This window comes from Malaclemys terrapin, chromosome 13 (genome assembly GCF_027887155.1).
Source record: "Malaclemys terrapin pileata isolate rMalTer1 chromosome 13, rMalTer1.hap1, whole genome shotgun sequence".
NCBI classification, from domain to species: domain Eukaryota; kingdom Metazoa; phylum Chordata; order Testudines; family Emydidae; genus Malaclemys; species Malaclemys terrapin.
In genome coordinates this window covers 7,041,872-7,069,500 of record NC_071517.1, presented here as the reverse complement: position 1 = coordinate 7,069,500, position 27,629 = coordinate 7,041,872, and the positions used below count along the sequence as shown (strand labels likewise).

Genomic DNA, 27,629 nt, shown 5'->3' with positions numbered 1-27,629 from the left:
GACTGAAATGAAAAGATTCCTATTTCCACTGCTGCCATCTTTGTGCCATCTAGGCACCAACAAGCAAAATCTTATACTGTGCCCTGCCAAACCACTTGAAGGAATAGGTTTCAGAGGTGTTAGAAAGCACCCTGCTGCTTCCCACAAAGAGTTTAACTTAATGAGCTGACATAGAGAATGACCCAGAAAATAATTCCCATTTCAGCGCGCGCACACACACACACACTCTCTCTCTCTCCCTCCCTCCCTTAAGTAACTGGCACCCAGACCATTTATGGTTTTGCAGAACATAACAAACACCTTAGACTGCACAGGAAAGTGAATAGGAAGCAGGAATGGCACAAAGTAAGTGCTGGTGTGGCATGTCTAACAGCTTTCCCCATTAATAGTCCAAGTTACTTGCATTCTACCCCTTTTTTGAAAATACAGCCAGGTTGCGCATCCTGCAGTAATCTTGAGACTGTAAAGAAATGGATCACTGTGGTGTGAGAATTGCTTCAGAGAAGGAAAATGGCCTTATCTGATGCAGCTGTTTTCTGAGAGTCCATTCACAATGGGCCTGAGGTCTGATTTTTTCCAACGAGGAATCATTGACAGTATAAGGAAAGTATCCTCATCTCTGTCTTATCAACATATAAGTTCTGAGTATATGTAAAAATAGGATCAATAAATAAAGGCCTGATGCTGAGCTGCTAAGTGCTTGTAACTTCTTGTTTCTGGCTAAGTCAAGTCTAATTTGGTAGTCTGAATTCTTATCTAGATTTTTGACTGTTAGTACAGTTTTAGCAGATTTGCCTTTTTATTTGTTGTGTCTAGTTATATGGGAAGAATATGGAATTTAGAATGTGTTTGCAATAGTACATTTATAAGGTCAGATCTCAAATTTAACACTGCTTCCAAATATTGTCTTGTATGTTTTTTGATTCATGGGCCTGATTGACTCTACTTTTATTTTTTTAACGTGTGATTATGCATTTTTATTGCAGAATATTGCTTCTTATCAGAACTATCATGAAATGCTTTGTTTAGGGAAGTCAGTGTTTATGATTTCTGAACCAAATGGAGAGGTTAATGCTTAACAAGTATTATGATATGAAAGCTTCAAAGTATCTTTATGATATCAACAATGTCTTCCTCTACAAGAAAAATATTTAAACATCTATTGTGTCAAAAAGTGTCACATTGCTGAGCATAACCGTTTTGTTGCTTCTTGCTAGTAACACTATTGCCCCATTTGTCTTAGAGCATACTTGAATATCCCTATCACACATTAAATTATTTTAGCTCTTTAGATTCTAGTCATGTTTGGACACATTTGAAAAGTAGGCTTTTGATCTTGATAAATTTTGCCTTTCATAAATGGAACACTAATGTAAGATGACTTTTAAATACATTATAATAGTCTCTTTCTGAGCCTTTATTGAGTTTTATCTAAATTGATATGGGACTGTCCTTGATTAAGTTTTGCTGCCTTGAAGTTGAATTAGTCATGCAGAAAAAAAAATCTACTGTATTGCTGTTTTGAAGGAAAAAAGTTTTCCTTCTGTAAGATTAGTTGAGTTCAAATCTCCAATTATGTTGCAGCTACTTTGAACTCGTTTTGTCATTTTTGTAATTTATTTTAGAATCTGTTAAAAATATTTTTTTTAATTCTAGAGTATACAGCAGCCTAAAGACCGTAGGTATTCTATCACAAATTTTAATATACATTGCGAGTGATCAGACCTTGTTTTTAGTTTTGTTTTAGAAAAATTGCTTATCGATTGAGAGTAAAATAATTTATGAAGCAAACTTATTTTCCTTTAAATTAAATGTAACTGTTTATATTACCTTTGGACATTTTTTATTGCTTTTCTCTGATGTAAGCAAAGTTGTTGGTTAACTTTCTAGAGTGAAAAGAATTCCTGTGTGAGAGAATCTATATGGACAATAAAACATCAATGTGAGAAATAATATTTATACAGTATAACTGAACTAGTATTAACAAATGGATACTTTTGTAACTTCTTTCATCCAGAGCCCCCAAGGCAATTTGTAAACACTGAAATAGACTTCACCATATCCCTGAGATAGCATTTCATCTACCACTGAGTGGAGCCAATTCTGAAGTATGCTATGGTGGCTCTTTGATGTGTGATGGAAATACAACACAATAGTTCAGGAAAGGAAATGCACACAAATATTGTATCCAATTGAAATTGGAAGAGAATTTTAGTGAGGCAAGGTATGCTTTGATTATTTTTTTTGCATTGGAATTTATCCAACTAAAAATGGATTAACTCCCAACGTTTATCAAACGTACTATGCCATGGGATCTTTAATAAAAAGTGCTCAGGACCTTGATTTTAAGTCTCATCCCAAAGAATTTCTCATGTGTAAGATTCTCTTATAATAAAGAATTAAAAAGGACTGCCTAAGAAATTCTTTGGTCAGTGATTTACATTACATTTTCTTAGGTTGGACGGTGGAAGAAAGGGATAGAAAAATGGCTTAGGATCCACTGCTTAATTTTTTTTCTTCTTGGAGAAACTAAACATAAATTGGTTGAGTCCAGCAAGACTATTTCCTGGGTTCCTCAAAGTAATTAGCTGGAAAGGGATGTGAGGCTTTTCATTCTTCCTGGGGATAAATGTGTTTCTCTACAATGCTTATAGAGCTCATAATTAAACAGGTGTTCCTGGTGGGGCAGCATTTAGAGTAGTGGACTAGTCTAATTGTTTTATATTTGAAATAATTATAAATATAATTATTGTACTATGTATATAGAATACAATAGGTATGATAATTAAGTGATTAACATAATTTTCTTTTCAAATTTATGCTAAAATGTTAGTGCATTGATTCTTTCAGAAAACCCATCTAAAATGAAATGTTCTTGCTGCTTTACAGCATGTGTAAAACCACATTATAAAGTGCCTAGTCTGATCAGTAAAATGAAGTCCTCTGATAGGAGAACCATCCATTAAATTCTGTAATAGCTGGACTAATGTTTAGTAATTTCTTTACTTCAATATATTTTTTATTTCTTCATATTTTCAAAAATCTGGGCCAAGATTTTCAAAAATAAGTAGTGGTTTTGGTTATCCCAGGTTTTGAGTGCCCAAATGGAGATGTCTGAAAGTGTCCTTATTTTCAGAAGTGGGAGCTCTGCATTTTCTGAAAATTATGCCCCTTTAAGGTGTATGAAATTGGAAATCAAAATCCATTTTGAAAATCTAAAGTCCATCAATGGCTATTAGCCAGGATGGGCAGAGATTGTGGTCCCTAACCTCTGTCTGCCAGAAGTTGGGAATGAGCGACGGGATGGATCACTTGATGGTTCTGTTTCTTCCCTCGGGCATCTGGCATTGGCCACTGTTGGAAGACAGCATACTGGGCTAGATGGACCTTTTGTCTGGTCGTTCTTATGTAAAACCTGATCCATAATCTCTTGCTTTCCATTTGGGCAGGACTGTAGAAACAGTGGACCAAAGTCAGCCCTGCTGAATGTGGACACAATTTCCGTTCAAGTCCATTGCACTTGCACCCTCTTTTGTAGAAGGGGTAATTTGGGCTGAATGTGCTTAGTCCTGGGAATTTGGGGGCAAGGGCACTGTGTATTTCTTTCTCTAGAGACCCTTCTGGCTGTGGTAGAGCCGCAGCATTGACTGGCTGCCAAAGGAGATCTGTGCGTCAAAGATCTATCTATCTTTGTCCAGAAGGAATATAGCTGTCCTACAGGTTTAAAGTAGATAAAATTATGGCAAATTCTTGGGTGGCTTCAGCAATAGTGCAATGTATGCCTGAAGTTTCTTGGGTACTTGGCTCAGATCTTCCTTCTTGTCTCTCTATTCCAGTTAAACTCGACTATTTCTGTACAAGTCACGTCCTTTCTTTTGTTTGGTTTTTGTAGCTTCTCTCTGTTGCTTATTGTAAACATACCTACTGTATATATTGTGATGTTGGAGGGCAGCACCACTGTAAAAACTTTCCCACAGTGAACTCCGATTGGTGGTGTGCCTTCAAAAAATAAATTCAATTTTCATGCTGACAAATAGTTTTCAAGTCCTTTAATGTCCTTCCTCCAAGAGTGCAGCAGCAATCTTAGAGTGTACTTCACTACAAATCACAATGTTAGATAAGAATGTCCATACTTAAATTTCCTGAAACTATTCAGCATTTGTTTCTGTAGCAAACATGCTGGCTGACTGGGTTTGTTAGATTAAAGTAAGAACTCAGGTCAAGGTTCAGTTTAGTTGTTTACCATTTCAAAATCGTAAATGTTCTTAACTCTTTCATGTGTGTTTTTCCATCCTTGTTTTGAAAACCAAACATATTTTTCTCTTTGAAGAAGCTTACAGGGAAATGTGCAGCAAGCTTGCTGATTCAAATGTTTTTTTCCTACATGTTAAAAGTTGCCTTTCAATTCTAGTATTGAACTGCAATAAGTCCTGTATTATTTTAGTTTTCAAAGTATTCCTTAATAAGTGGCTTCCAAAGAACAAAATATGATGCAGGGGAGGAGCGGGAAGATTGAGTCCTGATATGTAGCCATTTCTGTGATATTTGCTGTTTAAAAGGAATAGGGACCCTGGTTATAATTTTATATATTTAGGGTTAGATTGAGCCTCATGCTAAACTTCGTATAAGGAATGGTGTGCAGCTGTGCCTAACCAGGAGAAGCCCTGTGGAAGGAGCTGATGCTCAGAATCACATTTCCTTTCCTGCTTCCTCTTTGCTTTTGCGGGAAGTCTCCTTAGTGCAGTTTCATTCCTCCACCATGCCAGCTCCACTCTGTTGGCTAATGCATTACAGGGACGGAGCCTTGGTTCCATCCACTGGCTTCCCGTCTTTCCCCTCCTTACCCACCTGCCTGAGGTAGTGGGAAGTGGAGGACTACTGGATGCATAAGCTTGCGGTAATGCAGTATGTGTGTACGCATGTGTGCTTACTTCACTTTACTGTCCTGCATGACCATCTAGGGTGGGGTAATATTCCAGGCATTAAATAGAAATTCCAGAGCAAAACTCAAATTAAATATGTACTGTTTTTTTTTTTTTACAACAGTATCTTGCCATAGGAAGTAAAAAATAAAAATAAATATGTAATCATTTATATACATGTTGGTATACAAATATTTAGCAAAAACATTGAACAGTGTCCGCTGGTTTTATGTGGGGTTTATTTGCAGCTATGGTTCTCTGTGCTTTGTCATATTGATGACTTAAAGTGGATGAGTAAGGTTTCACAGTATAGCTGATACCTTTTGACAACAGTGTCCAGATTAGAACAAAAATGTTGGTTTGTATAAGGTAATTGGGGCCTGAATTAGTGAGTGGAAGCCTTTTTAAAAATTTTTTTTATGTTGAGCGGCTTTGGTTCAGGCCCATAGGTAGAAGGCCACTGCTATATTAAGAGGTGTAAAAACACATTTTAGTAAATGGATGAAACATGCCATGGAAAGTTTTTACCAGATTTAACGTGTCTTTTGTTTATAGAAGTATAAAAAGTAATTTCAATACCCAGTGAAATACAGAACATATCTTTTTAAAGGTTATGGACTGTAGTGTGATAGCGCACAACAAAGTAAAGTGGATTATCTTTATCAGCTGATCAAACAGAAAACAACTTTTCGAATCAAGTGTGTTGTGGGTTGACATTTTTCCTGAAGCATGTATCGGTTGCTTTAAATTATAGGTATTAGTGGATATAGAGCTGAAAGTGTTATGGAAAATCCAGCTGAAATTTGACAGTTTGACTGAATTGCTCTTTCTTGCTGATGTGCTGATTTTCTGCCCTGCCCCACAGCTCTACTAATTTTGAAAAAGGGGGATAGTTTCCATAGTTTTTCCCCCCTCTTTGTTCTGAGTGTTTTTTAAACGGGTGTCCCCCTCTTAGCTTTCCCACCATCAAACTCTTGGCTTATGGGGGCTCAAGTGTTTTAAGGTGACCAAACTAAATTTCACAAAACAAAACGTGCTCTGTTGCCTGTATAATTGTTTGACTGACTAATGGGCAGAACAGAAGAATCCAAAATCTTTTCTACAAAAAAATGTTTGAAAAGTCAGTTTGTACTAAGGGTATTTGCAAATGAGAGTTAAACTGTATGTCAAGTAAAGATGTATTTTACTTCATAGCCAAAAAAATTGTCATGTGATTTACTATTCGACACATGGCAAACCTTCTACATCATACATATTTGGTTTGATTTGTCTTCGACCTTTGACTTCTTATTTTTAAATTTGCATGTTTCTCACAAATACAAGTCCCCCCCGCCCCCTTTTTGGGGCACTCTTCACTGTGATATTCCTCCTTTAATGTGGTCTAATTTTGAGAACAAGAAGTTTTGCAGAAGACTAGCATGAAAGGAATGAATGTTGAGACATTCAATGTTTACAGATCATTTTAAGTGGGTTTAATCCACAACAAGTAACAAAGTGGGAACATTTAACTTCAAAGCACATCTGGCTGCTGTTACAAAATCAGAAAATGTAAGACTTAGGCCATAGAACGTATTAGAGCCACATTCCCCCCCCCCCTTTTGTAAACAACTAGCATATACCTTCCTTATTCAAAGTGGTGCTGAAGTTAAGCAAGGCTGAAAATTACTGTGTGCATGCCCAAATAAATTATGTCAATTGGTTGTAAATCTTTAACAACTTTTATCTTTAAAAAGCTAAGAAAAATTGTTTACAATTTATGTGAAAAGTGTGGGGCGTTTAAAAAGCACTTACACCCTTGAAGCCTGATCCTGCATTCCTAGTTTCCTCATAACTTTCCTTGAGGTTAACTGAAGCTTACAGCATGTAGGTTCAGCCCCCCCCCCCCCCCCCAGCTATGGGGCCAAGAGGGCCTTATCCCTTGGAATCTATGGAGGGCTCTCTGCTCAATCCTAGATCCACGCTGGTGGGGAGGATTTGGCAGGGTGAGGTTATGGATAGGGACAAGACATTATGAAGAAGCAGAAAATTATGGCTTCAAAGTTTGTCACTGGAGCTGCAGCTTTTGTCTCTCCCTCTCCTGCTCCTTCTGTTAAGTTTTCTGTTTTTTTAATTTCTGTGCTTGCTCATTTTTCATTTCTCCTTATCCTTCAGTCTCTTCCTGCTTTCCTTTTCTTTCTCCCTTGTTTTCTCTCACTTTTTCTACCACGTTAATTTCATTTGATCTCCTTTCCCTACACCAAGGATACGATGGTCTCTTTTGTTCACCTTTGTCTGTTCATATCTGCTGTCAACCCAATATAAATCGGTAGTTTCATTGGTAATTTTTAAGGTGATGGTGTCCCTTCAATTCCATTATGCTGGAATATTTTTGGAAAGCCCTGACTGCACTTATTTAAATGTATAATCATGGTTTTTATGATGAAAATGGATAGCAAGGAAATAATGTCCTCATTATTCTAATAAGTGGATGTGGTCATTGTAAAAAGTTGAACTTTGATTTTTCTTTCTGAAATACAGTGATGCACATTAAATAATACAGGAAACTTTGTTTAAAAGAAGGTCTGGTTGGTCTGGTATAATAAATTCTTGCAAGGTAAATAGTGATGGGTTATTTAGAAAAAGGCTTTAATTTTTTAAATTATCGGCTTGGCTATAATGATGATCTTAAATGTATATAGCACCTTTCATCCAAATGGAACCTAGAATGTTTAAAAACGTTACTGTGTGTGTAAAATATGCTGACATTGCACATCTTTGAACTATAGCCACCTCTGGGGTGATATATGACAACTCTTCAGCAGCACATAAGAATACAACATAATATTTTAGGACAGGAAAGAAGAATACTGTGTCAGATTGAAATTACAGAGAGATTAAGCCTCCTTCTTTCATTTCTAAATTCAAAAAAGTGGCAAGCACTCTTGATATATTTCGTATTTGCCATGCCTGATAGATCAGTTTAATCTTCTCTAAAAATAAAGGACTTAATGTTGTAAGACGTGTATTGCAATCACATTTTCATTTCAAATCTTCATACCACATTTGACAGATTATATTCTTGAAAGCATTTCCTGGATGTTATGCATTCTGTGTGATGTGATGTTTGAATCTCATAATTAGAGAAAATTAAGTGAGATATAGCTGTCTGATAGAGGAAGTGGTTTGTGCACAGTGTTTCAAATGCAGTTCTTAAAGTTTGTGATTGAAAGGGCCGCTGTAATTATACAGTACTTTTAATGAATTTTTCTTTTTACAATGAGTTCCATGTATGATCGTTGTTTGTGTAGTCATATTGTAGTCAATTATATTTTTTGGAAAAAACATTACGCTGAATTTTTCTCTCAGCTTAACCAGTGGAAAGCCAGATTAACTCCACTGAAGCTAACAAAGTATATTTGCATTTACATCTACTTTTGAAAATTTGGCCATAGTTTTTAAAAGTTATTTTATAAGAAATAATGATGAAAAGCTATGTCACATGATCACTAAGCTGCTGTTGTATAATGTCTTGTTTTCCAGCTAGAAAATCCAAGATATTTGCGAGAGAAGCCCATACCTCTGTCTCTGGTAGGTGTTATATTCCCTTGATGATTTATGGAGGTAGACTGCATGTTGCCTTTTATATTTTTCACTTGAGAATGATTCTCCTCAAGGTAATGCTTTGAAATTTAAATATGATCTTTCTCATTCAATAGATGACACCCAAAATGGGCTTGGGAAAAATTAGCACTTTTCGGGATGAACAGTCACTGTTTCGCATGCACGAAAAAGAGGTAAGATACTTCTCAAGTATCTGGATCTTTAAATATCCTAAAAAAAAATTTCTTTCTAGTGAAATAAGTGATGGTTTGATCAGCAATCTCTGTTCTTTTGAAGAAGAGAGAGTATGTAATAAAAATAGTATATGTATAGCAGTGTAACTATGGATACGCTGGAAACCTTGCTTAAGACAATATACTTCAAGTTCACTGAGTTTGTGCTAAGCAAATAATTTATTTTACAACAATTTAGGAAAAAATTACACCCTCAATATTTAAAGAAAAACTGTACATTGGTAGCCCTTAAAAATGTCAGTTAATTTCCTTTGGTCCTGAAAACACTTACACATTATTAATTTTACCCGTGTGATTAGTCCTGTTAAATTACAGTATAATACAGATTCTAGTAACTGTATCTGTTTGACTTCAGTAGAATTTGCCAGTGTTCTGAAGGGCGACCACTCTATTTTAATTCATGTCAGTACATGCAAAATATGTGCTTTTGGAAATTTATGTATAGCATAAACATCAACAGCTTCCTTCTTCCTTTCCCTAACTCCCACCAAACTATCCTGTGAAACTGAGGAATGATATCTGGAATATACTGGAAGGCTGAAGGAGAAATGTGTCATGGGATGTGGGAAGTGGACAAGAGACCTAGGCTGTAAGAATTATTTTTGAAAATATGTAATGTATTAAATAATGTATCACTTCCTATGAACATAAATTAGGGGTATAATGGATTCTGGTGTCATGAACAAAGCACTCAAGCTTTGCTCTTATGGCTGATATCTTCACCAGAGCCCCTGGATGGAATTTACAGTCTTATTATGTACAATGTGGGGCACATTATTCCTTGTACTGTAAAACCAAATCCTTTAATACTGTAACAGGGAAATCTTTTTATGACATGCTTGTACCTATATTATTGTGACATCTTTGCTATTCCATCTGTACATATTCTATTTCACTGATGCATGTTAGCAACTTGGAGACTAGGCAAATACTGTGCATTCTATTATGCTCGGTCAGCCTAAGAAGCTGCTAGACTAGCAATTTGAAAATATTCTGAGGGTTAAACTTCCAAACCTTCAGCTAAGAGTTTGAGATCCATAAAACATGTACATTACTTCAGCCTAAATATCCCACAGTTCTGTTCTCGTGTTGTTGTTTTGTTTGTGGGAGGTTACAGTATTCAATTTTCATCGATCAGGCCATGCATCAGATGATACAGACATGGTGTGTGAGATAAAAGTAGCAGGCTGCAAATTTTATTCATTAAAATAACATACTGGGGTGCGTGGGAGGGCAACTGTCTCCTCTACCTTACCCCTTTGCCCTCGAGCTATCAGGCAATTATTTGAGTCCAGTGTGGGATAGTTGAGTTTGCTGATCCTATGCCTAACCCCTGGATAGCCTGTAACTGGGAATTTGACACTTCAGCTGGAATCCCAAACCATTTGTGTGTGGGATGAGAAATGCAGATGGAGGTGACTCAGTCTATGTGAGACTCAATTACCCGCTGCCCTGAGAACAACTGGGTTAGATGCCATTGGCTTCCTGGATGCTGTGCTTGTGTTTACACTTAGCCTGCCAGCACTGGATGCTGACTGCTAGTTGAACCATTTTTATAATTTTCCATTTTAAATTCTAACTAACCAAACAGGTCCTCAGGCTGGCATGGGGAGAGTTTTAAAAAGCAAACAAATAATCTCCCCTTCCACTCTATTGGATATTGGCCTATTTTATGCAATGGGAAAATCCCTTCCTCTTCCTGACCCTGAAAAGGCAATCTGGGTAGGACCAGGGGCTTCTAGCCAGGCAACTACAAAAAAGGGTGAGTTTGGGCGAGTGCATGCTTTGTGGGCTGGCTTGTAGCTCACATCCAGGAGAGGGCCTCTTATTCCCCCAGAGGGAGGAGCTGCATGAACCAGTCAGCTGCTCCTGCCTGCCCTGAACAGGTCAATCAGAGCTTGAGAGGTATCACTGTGATACTGCCCAGGGGTACTCAGGCACCTTGCTACCACCTCTGCTTAACTTGGGGAAGCCTTGTCTGTACCTTCCAGGGGTCAGCTCCCTAACTGTCCCAGTCACAGGCAACACAAGCTCTCCCCTCTCAGGCCACGTGGACTCTGCTGTCCCTCATGCAAGCGAACGATAGGCACACTCCAACCTCTGAGTCCTCTGAGTGTCACCCCATGGTGTCCAGCTCCTTATCCACTGAACACTCACAGAATTATTACACCTGCTCACAAAGGAACAGTGCAGTACAACTTACTAGTTATACCTTAGACCCCATCTCTGCTTAACACACAACATTTACATATGTGTATAGTGAAAACAAGACTAAGTTTATTTAACAAAGAACAGAGAGTCAAATGATAGCAAACAGAAACATTGGAAACAAAGGGTGACATATAATATCAGAACATACATTTTAGAGCCTAAACTCAACTAAGAAGATGTCCTCTTGTCTAATAAGGTACTATTTACCTCAAAGTCTTTCTCAGAGCATTTTTCAGGATGGCTGAGACTCTTTTCATGAGATTAGCCCACTGGCTACTTGCCTTCCCAGATGAAGGATAGAATCAAGGATGCCAAAGCATCTTTCTGCACCCCAGATATATCAGACCAGTCCTTTATTTCTTCACTTATAAAACAGGATTTTCACCTTGCTGTTTACCTATTCCTGTTAATTTTCCTTCTGAAGTCTCCTCAGTTTCTTCATTAGCATTTGATTCAGTATGCTAATTGTCTTCTATTGTAAGAGACAATACACAATGGTTGGCTAGGGAGATAAATGTCTCCTACCTCCTATTCTGGTGGAGTCTGTCTCAAGGCACGTTACCTGTGCATGACCTGCCTTATATAAGTATATGTATGTGTATATATACATAATCTCCGTACATATTATCCATGCATACATTTCTCAGAAATGTTGATGACCACTGTGACACAGGCTTTCAGGAGAAATCTTCCATGACACTCTTTGGTGAACTAGAATGTAAATACCAGACCCAGGGATGCCTATAACCTTTATGCACCCCTGTTCCCTCTGCCAGTTGCCATCAAGAGGTCCTTGGGTCACAATCACCTACCCCTGTTCATGCTTTTCCTGTGTGCCCAGGAAGGCACACTTTCTATGTGTCCCCACCCTCCAGACCCTGAAAAGAGCCCTACCGTGTCCATCTCCTGCTGGTCCAACAGAAAATCTCACCGCTTGTTTGGTGGCGGGGGCATTTCTTAATGACACTATAATAAATAAGATATTGATTGTTAACCAGTGATGTCTAGAACCTTAGCTGGTGTAAATCCTGTTTTTCTCAACTATGTTTCTTTTATTATCCTTCATCAGAAATGGCTGGCATTTTGTGAGATGATAGGAGATGTTTTGTGTCCAGGTCTTTTCATGTTATATCAAAGGAAAAAAACAAAACAATATTTTGTTATCATAATGGTAGTTTGCATATGTTAGATCCACCTGCTTTTTACTCCAGTTTTGATTCCACATTATTTTTGGACGTTTATTATTGAATGCTGTTCTAGTAATTTTTTCTTTAGAATATGTTACGTGAATAATTAAGAGGAAATGGTCACTTTTAATTATGTCTTGCATGTAGTGAGATCTTTGTTTTTTAAGATGACATTGTGGTACTGGAATAAATATCTGAATGCTACCATGTTTGAGCACTGAAAGAGAGAAAGCTGTGAACCTGTTCATTTATTGCATCTAAGATTCATTTTGAATTATTTTTTTTGTGGGTTTTGTGGGTTTCCAAACCCTGGGTTTGTGTGTGTGCGCTCTACATGGCGTGCTTTTATTTTTTGTGTCTTCTCTGAGAAGTTTGAAAATGCATTGTGAATTGGTGGGTAGCTTGAAATGTGTCCTGTAAACATCCTGGCCCAAAAAAGAATTGACTCTTTTGCTAAGTAACCCCATGATAATTGTTTTGTGATACCCTCCCTCCCAACCCCCATGCAGTAATGCTCCTTACAAACAGTACAGCAGAACTCTTATTATATGACTAGAATGATGAGCGTGAAACCTACTCTGCATATACAATTTTTTTTCAAAGCAATGTATTCAAATCTGAGAACACCACTTTCACCTGACTAAAATAAATACCCTTGAAAATGTGATGATTTTTGGTTAACTTTTAAAAATCTGCACATTTGTACTTTATAGCCTTTTTTTAATAAAATATTTGTCTTTCTTCCCTCATCCCCTTTTTAAAATTCATATTTTATGTATTTTACCTTAACATGCCAAATCCTGCTTGTCTTAACAAATCTTAGTAGTCCTATTGATGTTATTATATTTTATTCATTTATTTTGAGTTTATAAAATATCAGTCTACTCTATGCTCTGGGCTCTCTTGTGTAAAGACTGTCTCTATAAAATAAGTACCTTGTATTTTGTAGCAAGCTGCTCAGCTCACCATAATAATTACGTGAGCATCAGACAAAAACAGTAAATATAATGAAACAAATTGCCCCCATTCAGCACTCCTTCCCCAAATTCATAAGTAAAAAGATGGGCCTTGCGCATTGTCCAGAAAGTTAATTTCTCTAGAGCCAGTGGACCAAGTTGGGGGAAAGCAAATTCCATGACATGTTTAAAAAATGCAAAACAAAAAAAGATTTACACATGCTTAATTTTAAATATATAAACTACATTGTTGTAAGATTAAAGCATAGTACGTAATTCAGTAAACTACCCATAAATACTTAAAACTGCATAGAACTCCAAATCTATTAGCCAGAGTTGGAAAGGATAGGGCCATCATCTGCAAACAATTAGTCCTCCCGCCCTTTGATAGTGGATGTGTTTATAAGAACAATAAAACTTAGAAATGTCTTAACTTTATATGTACATGAAGGCTAATCCTAAAGACAATCAGTAGAAAAAAAAATAAATCTTTGGCCTAGACATGAGGAAGAGCAAGGCTGGGTGGCAACACTTCCATGACTAATGAGGGAATTAATCTGAAAAGCTGCTCCCTATCAACAACTACTAGTCCAACTCGATACTCAATCACACTGAGCAGGCTTGTGTAGACGTCACTTTTCCTGCCTTGCCTAGTCCTTTGGATTGGCAGTATTCAAAACCACCAGTTGTGCCAGGACATGGTAAGACAGGGTTTCATTAAAGGTAGAATAGAAAATAATAATAATAATAATTAATCAGAAGCACACTTATGTCAGCTGAGTAATATTGTGAACTGCAGATAGCAGGAATTCACACTAAGAGCCTCTGTAAAACACTCAACAAGTGATTCTGTTGAAATTGCAAAGTCTCCTGCAAACCACACAGTGGGGGATCCAGTCCCTTTTGCTAATGGTACTGTACTGTGGGCTATTTTTAACTTGAAAGGTTATAGAAAGTATTTCACAATCACCATATGCTTACTATTAACCAGGAGGCTTAAATGTGTTTTCTTCTTAGTTGGACTGTGAAGCTCAATTAAAAGTGAGGCCTTTTCATTTAGAGTATGGAAATATATTAACAGAAAAGTAGTGCTGTACAAAGGAAAGTTTTTCTAAAGATTTAGCTTTTTTTCAACTTCTTTGTGGTAAAAGGGGAGAGCATTAAATAAAATAACTGTGGTTTTTTGCTTTTAACCTTTAGCCCTTCATTCATAAGCCTTCCCTGCACCTGTTTTAATTTTCTAATGCCAAACACATGGCCATTTTCAATGATAACCACATCACAGAGTTGTTCAAATATGAGCATCATCAGGCAGTGGTTTGTAGTAGTTTTTCCCCCAATGCTTCTGACATGGATTAAACCATTTGGGAAACTGTCATCACTGAAAAATCTTGGATTCAAACAAGGAAGAGGCAACAAAACAAGGGCAGATCAGTTTTCAGCAGTTCAGAGCAACTGAGAACAGATGGCAGGAATGGTTCATCTTGAGGAATAGGCAAGCTCCCTTTGAACTTCACCTCCACCTATCCTGAATGCCACCCACCCATAGAGTGAAAAAAGGAGTGAAGTCCTTATTTATGTTTTTCAAAAACACAAAACTGACTATGTTGTTAAGATTTGATTTTGAACCTCTTGTGGAGTAGAAAACAAATCTATTTATATGAATCTACTATTTTAGTGGTTGTGGGTAGACCCCAATCAATTTACTTGACATAAAATACTTCATTTTGGAATTACTTTGTGTTTCTTTAAAGGGCTTCTTCGGTTCCATATTTTTTCAGTTTCACATTTTTATTCTTTGCTAGATCATTTTTTATCTTTGTTACCTTTATCATCTCTCTACAGTAGATTTTTTTTTCCCCAGTAAGCAAAGTATCTCAACTCAATAAATGCTCAACAGATCTACTCATGGCTTGATTGTAGATGAGGCAATTATTGAAGGCTATGCAGGGTGTAACAACTATGTTATGAAACTTGATATGTGACTTGTGAGACAAGGAAGGGAAATATGCAGTGTAGTTGTCGCCATGTTGGTTCCAGGATATAAAGCTACATCTACACTGCACACCTTACAAAAGCGCATCTCTGCCGCTGCAGTTGCCCCATTGTAAGTTGCACTGTGTAGCTGCTCTTTATCACCGGGAGAGAGCTCTCTCTGACATTTTTATAGTTAAATGTCTACAGGGTTTGAGATGTTGACAATGGAGTAACTCTGTCACCTTGTGGACACTTTGACCTGTGTTTTGAGGATTGGCAAATGTAGAGTCCATCCCTCATTCAAGAGGGAGAGAGAAGAAATGGGTTGAAAGGTGAGTAGAAATGGAGGACTATACCTACAGAAACTGTGACTCAAATTAAAGAGAACAGCTAAAATAAAAATGTCAAGTTAAAGAAGCGAGGGAATTTATAGAAGAAAAATGAACAAAGCATTTTAGAAAGATGAAAATGGTAGAAAAATAATTCAAGGAAAATGGACATTGAACAAGAATGAAGGGAAAAAATGCATCAAGCAGTGGGGAAGGCTGGCTGGAGGACCCAGATACCGGGACTCTGGTCTTAAATCTGGCAGTGTGATTCACCAGTCTGGCTTCTCCTTTCATTAGTTTTATGAAGTGGTCAGTGTGAATGAACTTTATAAAGGTTTTGATTCTTCCTCTTAATAGCTTTATTCCATGGGAAAATATTTAAACATACGAATTAGACATTTAAATGCATCCTTGATTAAGAGCAATTAATAAAAACTAATTTGATGACAGCATTCTAAAGGATGACTCTTGTAATTAACCTGAGCTTTTAAAAATGTAAAATTAAAATGGCTGTGCTTAGGGCTACATCACGGAGTAGACATTTTTCTCTTCATTAAAATCAGATATTTTTGCCAAGAATGTTATAAACTGTGTCAGTATTGTTTTCCTATAATGGGGTGTGTGTGCATATATATGTGTGTTGTGTGGGTTTTTTATCTATATCAATATTGATATATTTATATATCTATATCTATATCTATATCTATATCTATATCTATATCTATATAATTAAAAAAAACCCACACAACACACATGAGGAACCTTAAGAGCCTGAAGCCTGGGCAAAAAGGTTTAAGCCAATCTTTGTTGCTGTATTGTTTATATTTGTGTTAATAAAACCAAGCTCCAACAAGGGGCTGAGTTTGGACTCTCCCTAATATGTGAACTGTGTTAGAGAGCAGGTTAGGAAAGGCATCTGCTCACATGAGGTTTGCAAGGCTCTCTTCAATTGAAAGGTAAAGAAAGTCTTTGAAAATACAGTATAAATGTGATTCAGGCCCCAATCACCAATCTTTCATGAACTTTGTTTATTCTTAAAAGGAAAAGAATTTTTTGTAGGAGAGGAAAAAAGCATTCCACTTTGTGTTTCATCACAAACTATTAAACAGTTTATTAAGAGTATTTTTTTAACTTCTTAGTGTGTTAACCTGTATTCATTTATGAAGAAATGTAGCTGGGGTAGCAAATCATTGCACAGGGTTAAATTTTCTATATGTGCATTCTGCACATAAATTGCACAACTGTAAAACACCTGGAATCTCATATCAGTTGCTGATAATTAGGGGCCCTAAATCTATGCATAGACTTGTTAACTCATTTACAACTCCCATTGTGTCCATATTCAAATAATTTTACAACCACAAACTTAATTCTTTGTTGCTTGCTTAAATCATAAATAGAGACATATAGTACCAGTCCTGCACTACTTCTTCTGTTTATCTTCTCTGTATAGCTTATATATTTTTGCATTACAATAATTATTTGTTTTACAGTAGCACCTGGAATATCCTACCAAGATCAGGGCCCCATTTTCTATGCACTGTTCATGTGCATTAAGACTGTTCCTGCACTTTAGACCTTAGTCTAAATAGACAATTCAGACAAAGAGTGAGATCCATGAAATATTATTTCTGCTATTTTACAGATGGTGAACTGAAAGACACTGGGGTTAAGTGATCCATAAATAGTCTGTGGCAGCGCTGGCAGTTAAACCCAGATCTTCCAAGCCCCAATACGGTTCTTTCCTCATACATGGACATTCAAATTAGGAGAATCATCATGCAGTGGCTTACATACATACATTATAATCTCCATTATTGAATACTTCTGTTTCACCTGTGGGTGGGGAAAGCCTGAGGATTGCAGAAAGTAACATATTCAGAGGCATTCCCTCCTCCTTTCCCGTGTCTCTTCACAGTATCCACATGAGAGATGCCTTACTCCTGCAGACCTTATGAAATGTACAGGAGTAGGGTGAGTGCCTAAGTCTCCTGATGACCTTTAGGAACTTGTTGAAGGGGCCCGCTCGAGCCCCCACAAGGCTTTAGAGTGCTCTTCAGGGGCCACCTTCTATGAAAGATTTAGGAAGCTTGCTTATTCCAGACAAACCTAAATCGAATAGTTTGACCCCTGGCTTTGGAATTCATGTTGGTTTTTAATCCAAAATAGCTCAAATCCAATGATTGAGAGGGCTCATTGTGAGGCTCATTGTTTTCCACAAGCACCTGAAAACGGTATGGGGGGAATTGTGATTTCAGGGGTGGGGAATTTTTAAAGGGCCGGGGATTTGTGGTGGGTTATATTAAATTGCTGTTCTTATGATGTATTTTTTTCAGGACTTGTCTACATGTGGAGTTGCACTGGTTTAAATTAAGATGTTATTTTAAACTCTTTTAGTCAAGCCAGTGAAAAAGGCTGTGTGGATACTCTTATTTCAATTTAAACTAGACTTACTTAGGTCATGTCTACACTACAAAATTATGTCAACCTAACTTATGTTGGCATACAGCCATTACAGTTATTAAATTGCTTGCGTGTGTGAGAACACTTGGCTCCTTGTATCGGCGGTGCACGTCCTCACCAGGAGTACTTGTATCAATTGTATTGTCAGTGTGGGGCATTCTGTGATAGCCCCTGAAAGCCTGGAACAGTTGACATAAGCAACGTGATGTGTGCACTGACACTGCGTCAACCTAATTATATTTACTGTGACTCTACACCAGAGGGGGAGGTGGTGTTACTAAATGGGCGTAGAGAGACACTTACATTGGCAGGAGCCTGATTTAAATGAAGACACTTCCACAGCTACCTAGATGCAACTCAACTTACATAGATCTAACCATGTTGTGTTGAGCAGGGCTTACATTTACCTTATGTCTAATTAGAAATAAACAATGTACACCAAAATAAAAATGTCTGTATAGGGTTTCTACTAGTTTAGTTTATTTTAAATTCATACAAGAGTGTGAGCAGACCAGGCCAAAGTATGTAAAAAGTATATGGATGGCTGGGTGCCCTTTTTTAGAATTTCTATAATGCAGAATCAATAAATTATTGACTCCTATTTAGGCATTTAATGGGGCTGATGATCATACTTAGGCGTGTCCAATTCTGCTGAGTCTAGTAAAAGGAGTGGGAGGGGAGTTGTTGTGAAGCCTGTTATGGCTTACGGATGGGTTGATCTGTATTTTTTCCAATGTGCATTACTTTGCACTTATTAATATTGAATTTCATCAGCCATTTTGTTGCTCAGTCACCCAGTTTTATGAGATCCTTTTGTAACTCTTTTCAGTCAGCTTTGGACTTAACCATCTTGAGCAATTTTGAAATGTCTGCAAACTTTGCCACCTCACTGCTTATCCCCTTTTCCAGATCATTTATGAAAATGTTGAACATTGCAGGTCCCACTACAGATTCTTGTGGGACTCCACTGTTTACCTCTTTCCACTGTAAAAATTAACCATTTATTCCTGTCCTTTGTTTCCTATCTTTTAGACAGTTACTGATGTATGAGAAGACCTTCCCTCTTATCCCATGACTATTAACTTTGCTTAAGAGCCTTTTGGTGTGGAATCTTGTCAAAGCTTTCTAAAAGTCCAAGTACATTATAGCAATTAGATCACCTTTGTCCACATGCTTGCTGACACCCTCAAAGCATTCAGATGGATAGGGGAGGCATGATTTCCCTTTACAAAACCATATCTCTTGTTCATGTGATTTCTGACTAGGGTGACAAGAGGGCCCAATTTTATAGGGACAGTCTCGATATTTGGGGCTTTTTCTTATATAGGCACCAATTACCCTCTTACCCCCGTCCCGATTTTTCACATTTGCCATCTGTCACCCTATTTCTGACCCACTAAGTTTCTACAAAACTTTACTTACAAAAGTAGTCCCATTGACTTCAAAGTCACGAAATCTAATTTTTATTTACTTTAACTCTTCAATGTTGTCTTAGTAAGACCAAAAACTTATTTTAGTAGTAGATTGGCATGGCACTGAAATAATAGAGCTACAGACAATGTACAGCCGGGACGAGAAACATTTTTCCAAACTGACTTTGTAACTTTTATAATTTACTAATATTGATACTGCTGGTATTAGATTTCTTAACAATGCTGTATGTGCCACATATGTGACATTTACTTTCCATCTGCAATATAGTTTTTCTATAATAAAAAAAATGGAGTGGAAATTCTGAGATGAATTGCAATGTAATGGTGGATATGTGGAAAATGTGTGAAAAATGAATGTAAGTTTGATGTTTTAGTAGATACCGAGATGGCTGGAATTGAACAAAGACTCAGAGATTGATGAAATACACATTAGAAAACAATGAATCATATTTGTGAACAAAAAGCAAATGTGTGGGTTTCAAGTGTACATATATTTTGGTGCATAGAAACTGGGTTTATTTATTTATTATTACAGTTTATTTTCTAATTTCTGCTACATAGAGAAATCATTGGGATTTCTGTTGCTTAATTAATGTTTGGGGTGACAGATGAACTGGCTAATACAGTAACTCCTCACTTAAAGTCGTCCTAGTTAAAGTTGTTTCGTTGATCAATTAGGGAACATGCTCGTTTAAAGTTGTGCAATGCTCCCTTCTAACGTCTTGGCAGCCGCCTGCTTTGTCCACTGCTTGCAGGAAGAGCAGCCTGTTGCAGCTAGCTGGTGGGGGCTTGGAACCAGGGTGGACCGACAGCCCCCCATCAGCTCCCCGCTCCCCTAAGTTCCCTGTACAGCAGCTGCCAGCAGGCTAGCAATTGCAGCTATCCCTCCCCGCACCACTGCCATGTGCTGCTCCTGCCCTCCGCCTTGGAGCTGCTCCCTGAGCCTTCTGCTTGCTGTGCAGGGGGGGCTAATGTTAGAGTGTCCCCCTCCCCCCTGAAGGACCCGCCGCAGAATTGCTGCCGAAGACCCGGAGCGCCGAAGGACCCCCCCCACTGCCGAATTTCCGCCGAAGGCAGCAAAATGCTGCCCCCCCAAATCCTGATACCCTAGGCCACCGCCTAGGTTGCTTAAATGGAAGCGCCGGCCCTGCCTGCTCTTACACCCCCCCCCATACCCCTTCTTCTCCATATAGAGCAGGGTAGGGACTGGGAGAGAGACAGAGAGAGCCTGGGGCAGCAGCTGCTCTCTCAACTTCCTGATCCACTTAAAAAGACAATGCACTTAAGAGTGGGTCAGCTTACTTAAAGGGGCAGTGTGTATCTCTCTCTCTCACACACACAAGGTGTATGTCTGTCTCTGTCTGCTGTGCTATCTCCCCTCCCCTCCATTCCTGCTGCCTTGTAGAATGTGGGGTTACATTAACAACAAGGTCTTAACCCTTGAGGGCTCAGCTGAGTGCTAGTTCATCATTTAGCACAGGGGTTCTCAAACTGGGGGTCAGGGTTGCGAGCTGTCACCCTCCACCCCAAACCCCGCTTTGCCTCCAGCATTTCTAATGGTGTTAAATATATAATAAAGTATTTTTTTATTTATATGGGGGGGGGGTCGCACTGAGAGGTTTGCTATGTGAAAGGGGTCACCAGTACAAAAGTTTGAGAACCACTGATTTAGCAGCAAGACATTCCTGGGAAATATCCCACCCTCTTCCACCCTCTAACTTCACCACCTCAACCAAGCTTCACAATCATCATAGTTGTGAACAGTTAAGTATTAAATTATTTGTTTAAAACCTATACTTGTGTGTGTGTGTGTGTGTGTATGTCTGTCTGTCTGTCTGTCTATCTATCTATCTATTTTTTTGTCTGGTGAAAAACATTTCCCTGGAATCTAACCTCCCCTATTTACATTATTTTTATGTAATTCTTATGGAGAAATTGGATTCGCTTACCATCATTTCGCTTAAAGTCGCATTTTTAAGGAACATAACTACCATGTTAAGCGAGGAGTTACTGTAACTTGATTTAGGTAGTGGGATAATTGTCTGTTTGCCTCTCCACTCACTATGGCTTTGATCCTGCATGGGGCTGAGCATGCACAAATGCCAGTCGCTTCAATGGGAGTTGAGGGAACTGAGCACTTTGCAGAATTGAGTCCAATTGGAACTTTTGACTTAGGCCCTGATCCTGCAGTCTGGACTGATTTTTTCCTCTGTCACCATTTGAAGCCAATAAAATTCTGTGCGGGCACAAGATTCCGCCTGGATGAATCAACTTTCAGGATTGGAACTTTAAGCACTAAAGAGGATGCAATTTTTTGCATTTTAGAGCTGTTTTTTTTTCTGTTTATCAAGATTTGCTACTGTATGTGAACTTTGACAGTTAAACATTTCAGGCTTTTTGGCACTTACTGATCCTCAAGTGTCTTCGCTACAAGTGTTAGAGAATGTTCATGATGTATAAGAAGTGGGACAGTTGTCACTCCAAATAAAACTACTGAATGTTCTTTCACTGCAGCATTGAAGAATTCCTTAAAATATTTAATATGATGTGCTATTGTGAATAAAATTACTTTAAGTGACTAAATTTGATCAGGGACAAAACTAATCATTCACTTAAAAAATTTTTCCCTCAAAGTTGAAATCTATGACAATATTAAAAATATTTTCTTTTTTGAAAGACATGAAACAGATCTCCATGTAAATTGCGAAGTGACAATGGCTCTAAATTTTTAATTAATTTATAAGTACAAAAAGATGTAAAATCTGTGTTCAAACCAGTGCCTAAAGGATTTTGAGAAATATACTAGAGACTTGTTGGGGAAAATAAGTGACAGACTGAAAACATCAACTTTAGAGCAAACACTTTTATATTGGGACATTTAAAAATAATGTCCTGTTAATTCATAATTTGAGTGGCTATCACATTGTTTATAGCATAAGCATGTCCTTTACAAAAATTTTAACACTGAAAAACATCCATATAAATAATGAATATATGAGGCCTTTACCTTGTGAATTAACAATGAAAATTTTAAACCTTCAAAAATTTTCCTAGTGAAATTTTAATTTTCTTATTTTAATTTCCTGGTGAAAACTATAAATTATTAAAATGCAATTATATAGAAAAGGAGTTGCATACGAAGCCGCTCTTTTTATTGTGATTTTGGAATGTACTTAAAATTGCTTAATTGCAGTTTTATTTTTGTTGAGATATGGCACCAGTCTTGCAAAAACTGACACATATGCTTAATTTTATGAATTGCTCCATCCATGTAGGTAGAACCAGTGGTTCTCAACATGTGTCCTGTGGGCTGCTTGCAGCCCAATCAGCACACAACTGCGGCCCATGTGACATCCTCAGGAAAATACAGGTAGTATTGGATGTGGCCCACAATGGTAAATAGGTTGAGAACCACTGAGGTAGACTCTTAGATGTGTGAAGCTTTTCTATCTATGCAGATTGAATTGTAGGGTTAAGCCCAAAGCTAGATATCTACGATTTCCAAATGACAATTACCAAAAATTATTTCTACAACAGAAGTATGTATTTTAAGTAATGTAATTTTAATTTCTTCCTATATCTAACATTATAGTACCATGTGAGTTCTGTCCGTAAGTGAAATAATGTGTGGAGTTTTTTTTTAAATTGTACTGATACTTTTGATATCACTTGAAAAACAACAAGAAAAATGCCCCAGGTTAATGCAAATTCCAGATGGAAAAGCTGTTTTTATTGTGCATTATGTTCTATTAGGAAGAAAATTATTTATGACTTCCTTTAATTTGTAGAATGTGTTTGAAAATCTGATAGTTTTATAAATTTAAAACGAGTAGAAATGTAGGCAAAAAAAAATCTGTGCTCCCTAAAAGAATCATTTTTGGAAAATTCAAACACAACAATGGAGAAGCACAGTATCCTCGACACAGAGAAAAAAAGTAATTTTTGCATATAGCAAAAAACAATTCATATGCCAAACTCAGATTACTTGTTTATATAGAAACCTAGATTCATCAAATGGAATGAGTCAAACCTCTGAGAGGTGCCCCACTTGTTTAGTGATTAGATACTTTGGGGGCCCAGGAGGAAAGGATGTGTTGTTATTAGGCTTGATCATCCTGTTACATAAAGTCAAGGACTTCTCCTTAAGTTTTTAGCTGTGAAGGAAACCTGACTTTTCACCAGAGTATGATCTTTGTCAAGGATACCTTCATCTTGTTCCTTGATAAATTATTTGCAAAGTAGTTTGGTGTGGCAATGTAAGCTTTATTGTAGTCATTCATTCCACTGCTGGTGCAGCTTAGACATACTGTAGTTTTTAACCTCTGAGGAATTTTAAGATGAGATATTATATGTAAAATCATCTACAGTGAAGCAGTCCCCCTCTTTAAATCTTGAGATTTTTCTCCTGTTATTCTTCAGACAGCTTTATCCTAAATAGCTTAGGCAAAGGACACAGGCTGTGGACCTTCTTATAACTCTTGCAGAGAGCGGCTTTTTTTTGCTTAAGGCCTAAAGATCAGTCAGCTCTCATGTACAAAGCGCCCTTAGAGCGCCATGCTGGAGTTGCAAAGAAGTCAGCTCCACTGCACTTTAAGCTAAGGCCTGTTCTGTGGTCATGGTTGAGATTTTGTTCCTGACGTACACGAGTCTCACTTTCACTGCAGTTCTGTGTGTTGTTGTTCATTTTTCTGTTAATGTCTTGCCTCTTTTAGGCTTCAGGATGTTTCAGGTCTTATATTTCTGTTGGAAAGAATACAGTCAGAGTGATAAATAAACTTATGCCAGAAAAGGAGGTATTTTGTTAAAAGGGAAAAAAGTGTATGCCACACCAAAATAATCTCCTATCTCCTTCACCCTCCTCCCCCCCCCCCCCAATAGAGACCACTAATTTGTATTTTCTGCTTGAAATCCCTTTAAGATTAAGTGGCAGTACTGCTCTACAAAATCCTTTACTTACCAGTGAAAAGGGATGGTTTTAGCTCTTGCTTTATATAAAAAACATTTTATCTATCTATATACTTCCTTGCAAGTCATTATTCATGTATACATTATCTCACGGACAGACATAATGGGTTATAAGAAAGGATATGTGATTAATTTGAAAATGAGGAACTTTGTTTTGCTATTCTCTTGTATTTTATGAGTGCATCATTGTGGAAGTGGAGAGGGTAACTATATTTTGTAATGTCAACAGTTCAGTACTAAGAATTTAAGAGAAATTCATGCATCGATAAACTATACTCTAATTGCATAAACTTACGAAAAATAAACCAGGATAAATAAAGGTTTTATCGGTTTCCTTTTTCTGCCAGTGGCTTTCTGTGTGACTTTTGGCAAGTCAGTCATTCTGTCCTGCCTCAGTTTATTTTGGGGAATAAAATGAGGACAATTATCCTTACTCATCTTCATTGTTTAAAAATAAGGGAGTGGGGACAAACTTATTTTGTAAATATAAAATAATAAAACCTTGAAAGTGTTTCAGAATGTGCAGACAGTAGTTTAAATAAATATATAATATACCTAATTCTACTTGATAATTTGATGCAGAGAAAGTTTGACCTTTTGTCGCTAGCATCAGTTCACATTTCAACAAATTTTGCCATATATGTTTGTTACATACAGTCATGATAGCTAAGGAGAGTAGGTAACGAATTGCCACAGAAAATATATTATAATTGCGTTTCCCCATAGGATACTACAACCTCTGCACATTCTTCACTACAGGCCCTGTAGGAAATAGATTCTTGTTCACTTTCTTCACCATACTCTGTTTTCTGTGAAGTACATATACAAGTTTAAACTTCTTAGGATGAAATCATGTCCCCATTGAAATCAACAGGAGTGTTGCTGTTGACTTCAGCGGAGCTAGGATTTCAGCTTAATATCCTTGATATATGGTAATTGTTCCTTTCTTTCCATTTCATGGAAACATAAAGATGAGGTGGGCAGCAGCATAGATTTTGAGATTAGTGGGGCATCAGTCTGCCACAAGAAGCGAAAAACGGAATGTAATAACTACTGTACATGATGTTACACTGTTTGGAGGCATAATTTTAGAAGTGTGAAAATAGTATCTAATACTAAATAATGGAGACTTCCAATCATCTATAACTTAAAAAGATTCTCTACTCGATAAAATCTGTTGTTCAAGAGAAGTGCAGTGCAGTACTTCTACGATTCAACATTTGAATTATCCAGATGAAACACTATATGTGCAACGAATTCTTGTTTACTATTACTTAGCTCCATGTATTAAGAGTTTTGAGTAAATGGCATTCAGTAGGAAGTTTACTAATTACATGGTAAAGAATGAAGTTTTATTATGTTTCATTTTATATGATTATTAATCATTGTGGATTAATAATTTCTTTTTTGTCTTGGTGTTATGCAGGTGTTGAAAATTTTGTCTTGAGATAAAAAAAATAAGTTGCCCTACTTTATTTGTTCTAACTTTGAAGTTAGAATTTCCAGTTCACCCCTCACCCCACCCTATCCCCACACACACACTCACTGAAAAAAATCTGGCGAGTGAATGTAGAGTTTTGGCAGATATCCCAAAAATACTGATCTACATTAAACCTTCAAGATGCCACCTCTGGCCTGAAGGTGATTAGTCCAGTGAAGACAAGCAAACAGTGATCAATAGGAGTTCAAAGTATCTCTGAGCCCCAGGCACAAAATAACATGGCTGATCTGCATAGTGATATGTTTATATATCAGATAATTAAACAGATCAAACAGATTGTACTACTTCTGCAAATTCATGTGAAAAAAAAAATAGTGGCAGGATAAATGCTGGGATTGTGACATATGAAAAATTTGGGAAGCACCTAGATAACTGATATTTATGGCAGTAATAGGATGGCCACTAAGAGGTTTAGATTATGAGCTGCATTACTAAAGATTTCTGAAACTGCCTTTCTGAAAATGCAGACAAAGTGGGTGAGGTAACGTCTTTTATTGGACCAACTTCTGTTGGTGAGAGAGAGACCAGCTTTCAAGCTTACACAGAACTCCTACATTTCTGAAAAGGCTTTACAGTGGTGTGATGACATAATTGTTTGCTGTTGATGAGTTTTTGAAAATAGGAAGAAAGGAAAGTCTGACTAGGCACTTAAAAGCTGTTCTGTTGGTATCACCCTCCATAGCTTTAAATAACAGGGGCAGCACAGATGTTTGACATCAGTAATGTTTACATGGCCTTAGGGTTTAATTGCTTCATAGTCTCTGTGAGGAGAATAAACAATGACAGAAACCTAAAGGAATGATATTCAGACTGTGGCAATGGATAAATTTCACACTTCATTGCAAACTTTTCAGCTATGGATAAATATCTACTCAAAAATTAAGTTTTTTCTGTCTCAGGGATAGTGCATCGTGTACTTTCTGTTCTAAATTACCTCTTAATTAGGAATAAGGAGATGAATCCATATGTAAGCTGTTAGTGTACACGGACATCAGTACATAAACCAACAATTGCTTTTCTGATGAAGATGAATGCACTGAGGTCTAAATTGTTCTCATCTGCTTTCTTTCTGAAACACATGAAAGGGTTACCATGACGTTGTTTGTATCATATTTTGTGTTTGCAATATATATTAGACCTATAAAATATAACACAATTTAAGACCTAAAACTGCTGGTAGATGAGAGGAGCTGGCACAGAAATACTGTCAGCTATCACCAGTTTAATTTAGTGATAGGAGACTAACATGCTAGTAAGTAAAAGTTGCAGTTAACTTGACTTATTTAAGCGCATTTTAAATTTCAGAGATATTCCTTTCTTTGAGATAATTAAGAGTATTTGAAATGTAGGGGGAAAGCCCCTTCCCTTGCCCCAACCTGCCTCACACGTGCTTAACCCAGGGATGCTTAGCCCAGCTTGCATCCCAAGACACTGGGAGGCAAGCTGCAGGGAAGGCTCTGGTCCTGGCCCTGCATAGCAGTGACTCATGGCCAGGATTGCAAAGAGGAGGATGAGCCCTGTCCACAAGGTGCTTCTGAACAGTTCCTTCCCATGGATGGTTCCACATTCCTGGCTGGTGAGTGACAGAGCAGGGCCGTGACAGCAGAGCTGCAAAGGGCTCCCTGCCTGGCTGCGGGGCTGGTGACAGCCGACTCCTGCAGGTGTAAGGTGTGGGGAGGTCTGAGCACAGACCCTGCTGCTGAACAGCTTGTGCTCATGGACGGAGTCATTCAGTAGCAGGTTGGTCTCCCCGTAGCCAGGGACTCATCCTACTCTCTGGAGTCCTGGCCAGGGGTGTCTGCTCTGCCTCCCGAGGGTCTCAGCCTTCCCTGCAGTTTGCACCTCCTGGAAT

At 37.6% G+C, this 27,629-nt stretch overlaps 1 protein-coding gene across 5 annotated transcripts in view; it reads left to right on the top strand.

The window, feature by feature from the left end:
• CEP112 (centrosomal protein 112) overlaps nucleotides 1-27,629 on the top strand; it is a 291,150-nt gene that overhangs the window by 30,956 nt on the left and 232,565 nt on the right. For all 5 annotated transcript variants that reach the window (XM_054048114.1, XM_054048115.1, XM_054048117.1 and 2 more), the window contains 2 exons: nucleotides 8,442-8,489; nucleotides 8,618-8,695. In XM_054048114.1, coding sequence (XP_053904089.1) covers nucleotides 8,442-8,489; nucleotides 8,618-8,695 — 126 coding nt within the window. The remainder of the gene's footprint in view (nucleotides 1-8,441; nucleotides 8,490-8,617; nucleotides 8,696-27,629) is intronic.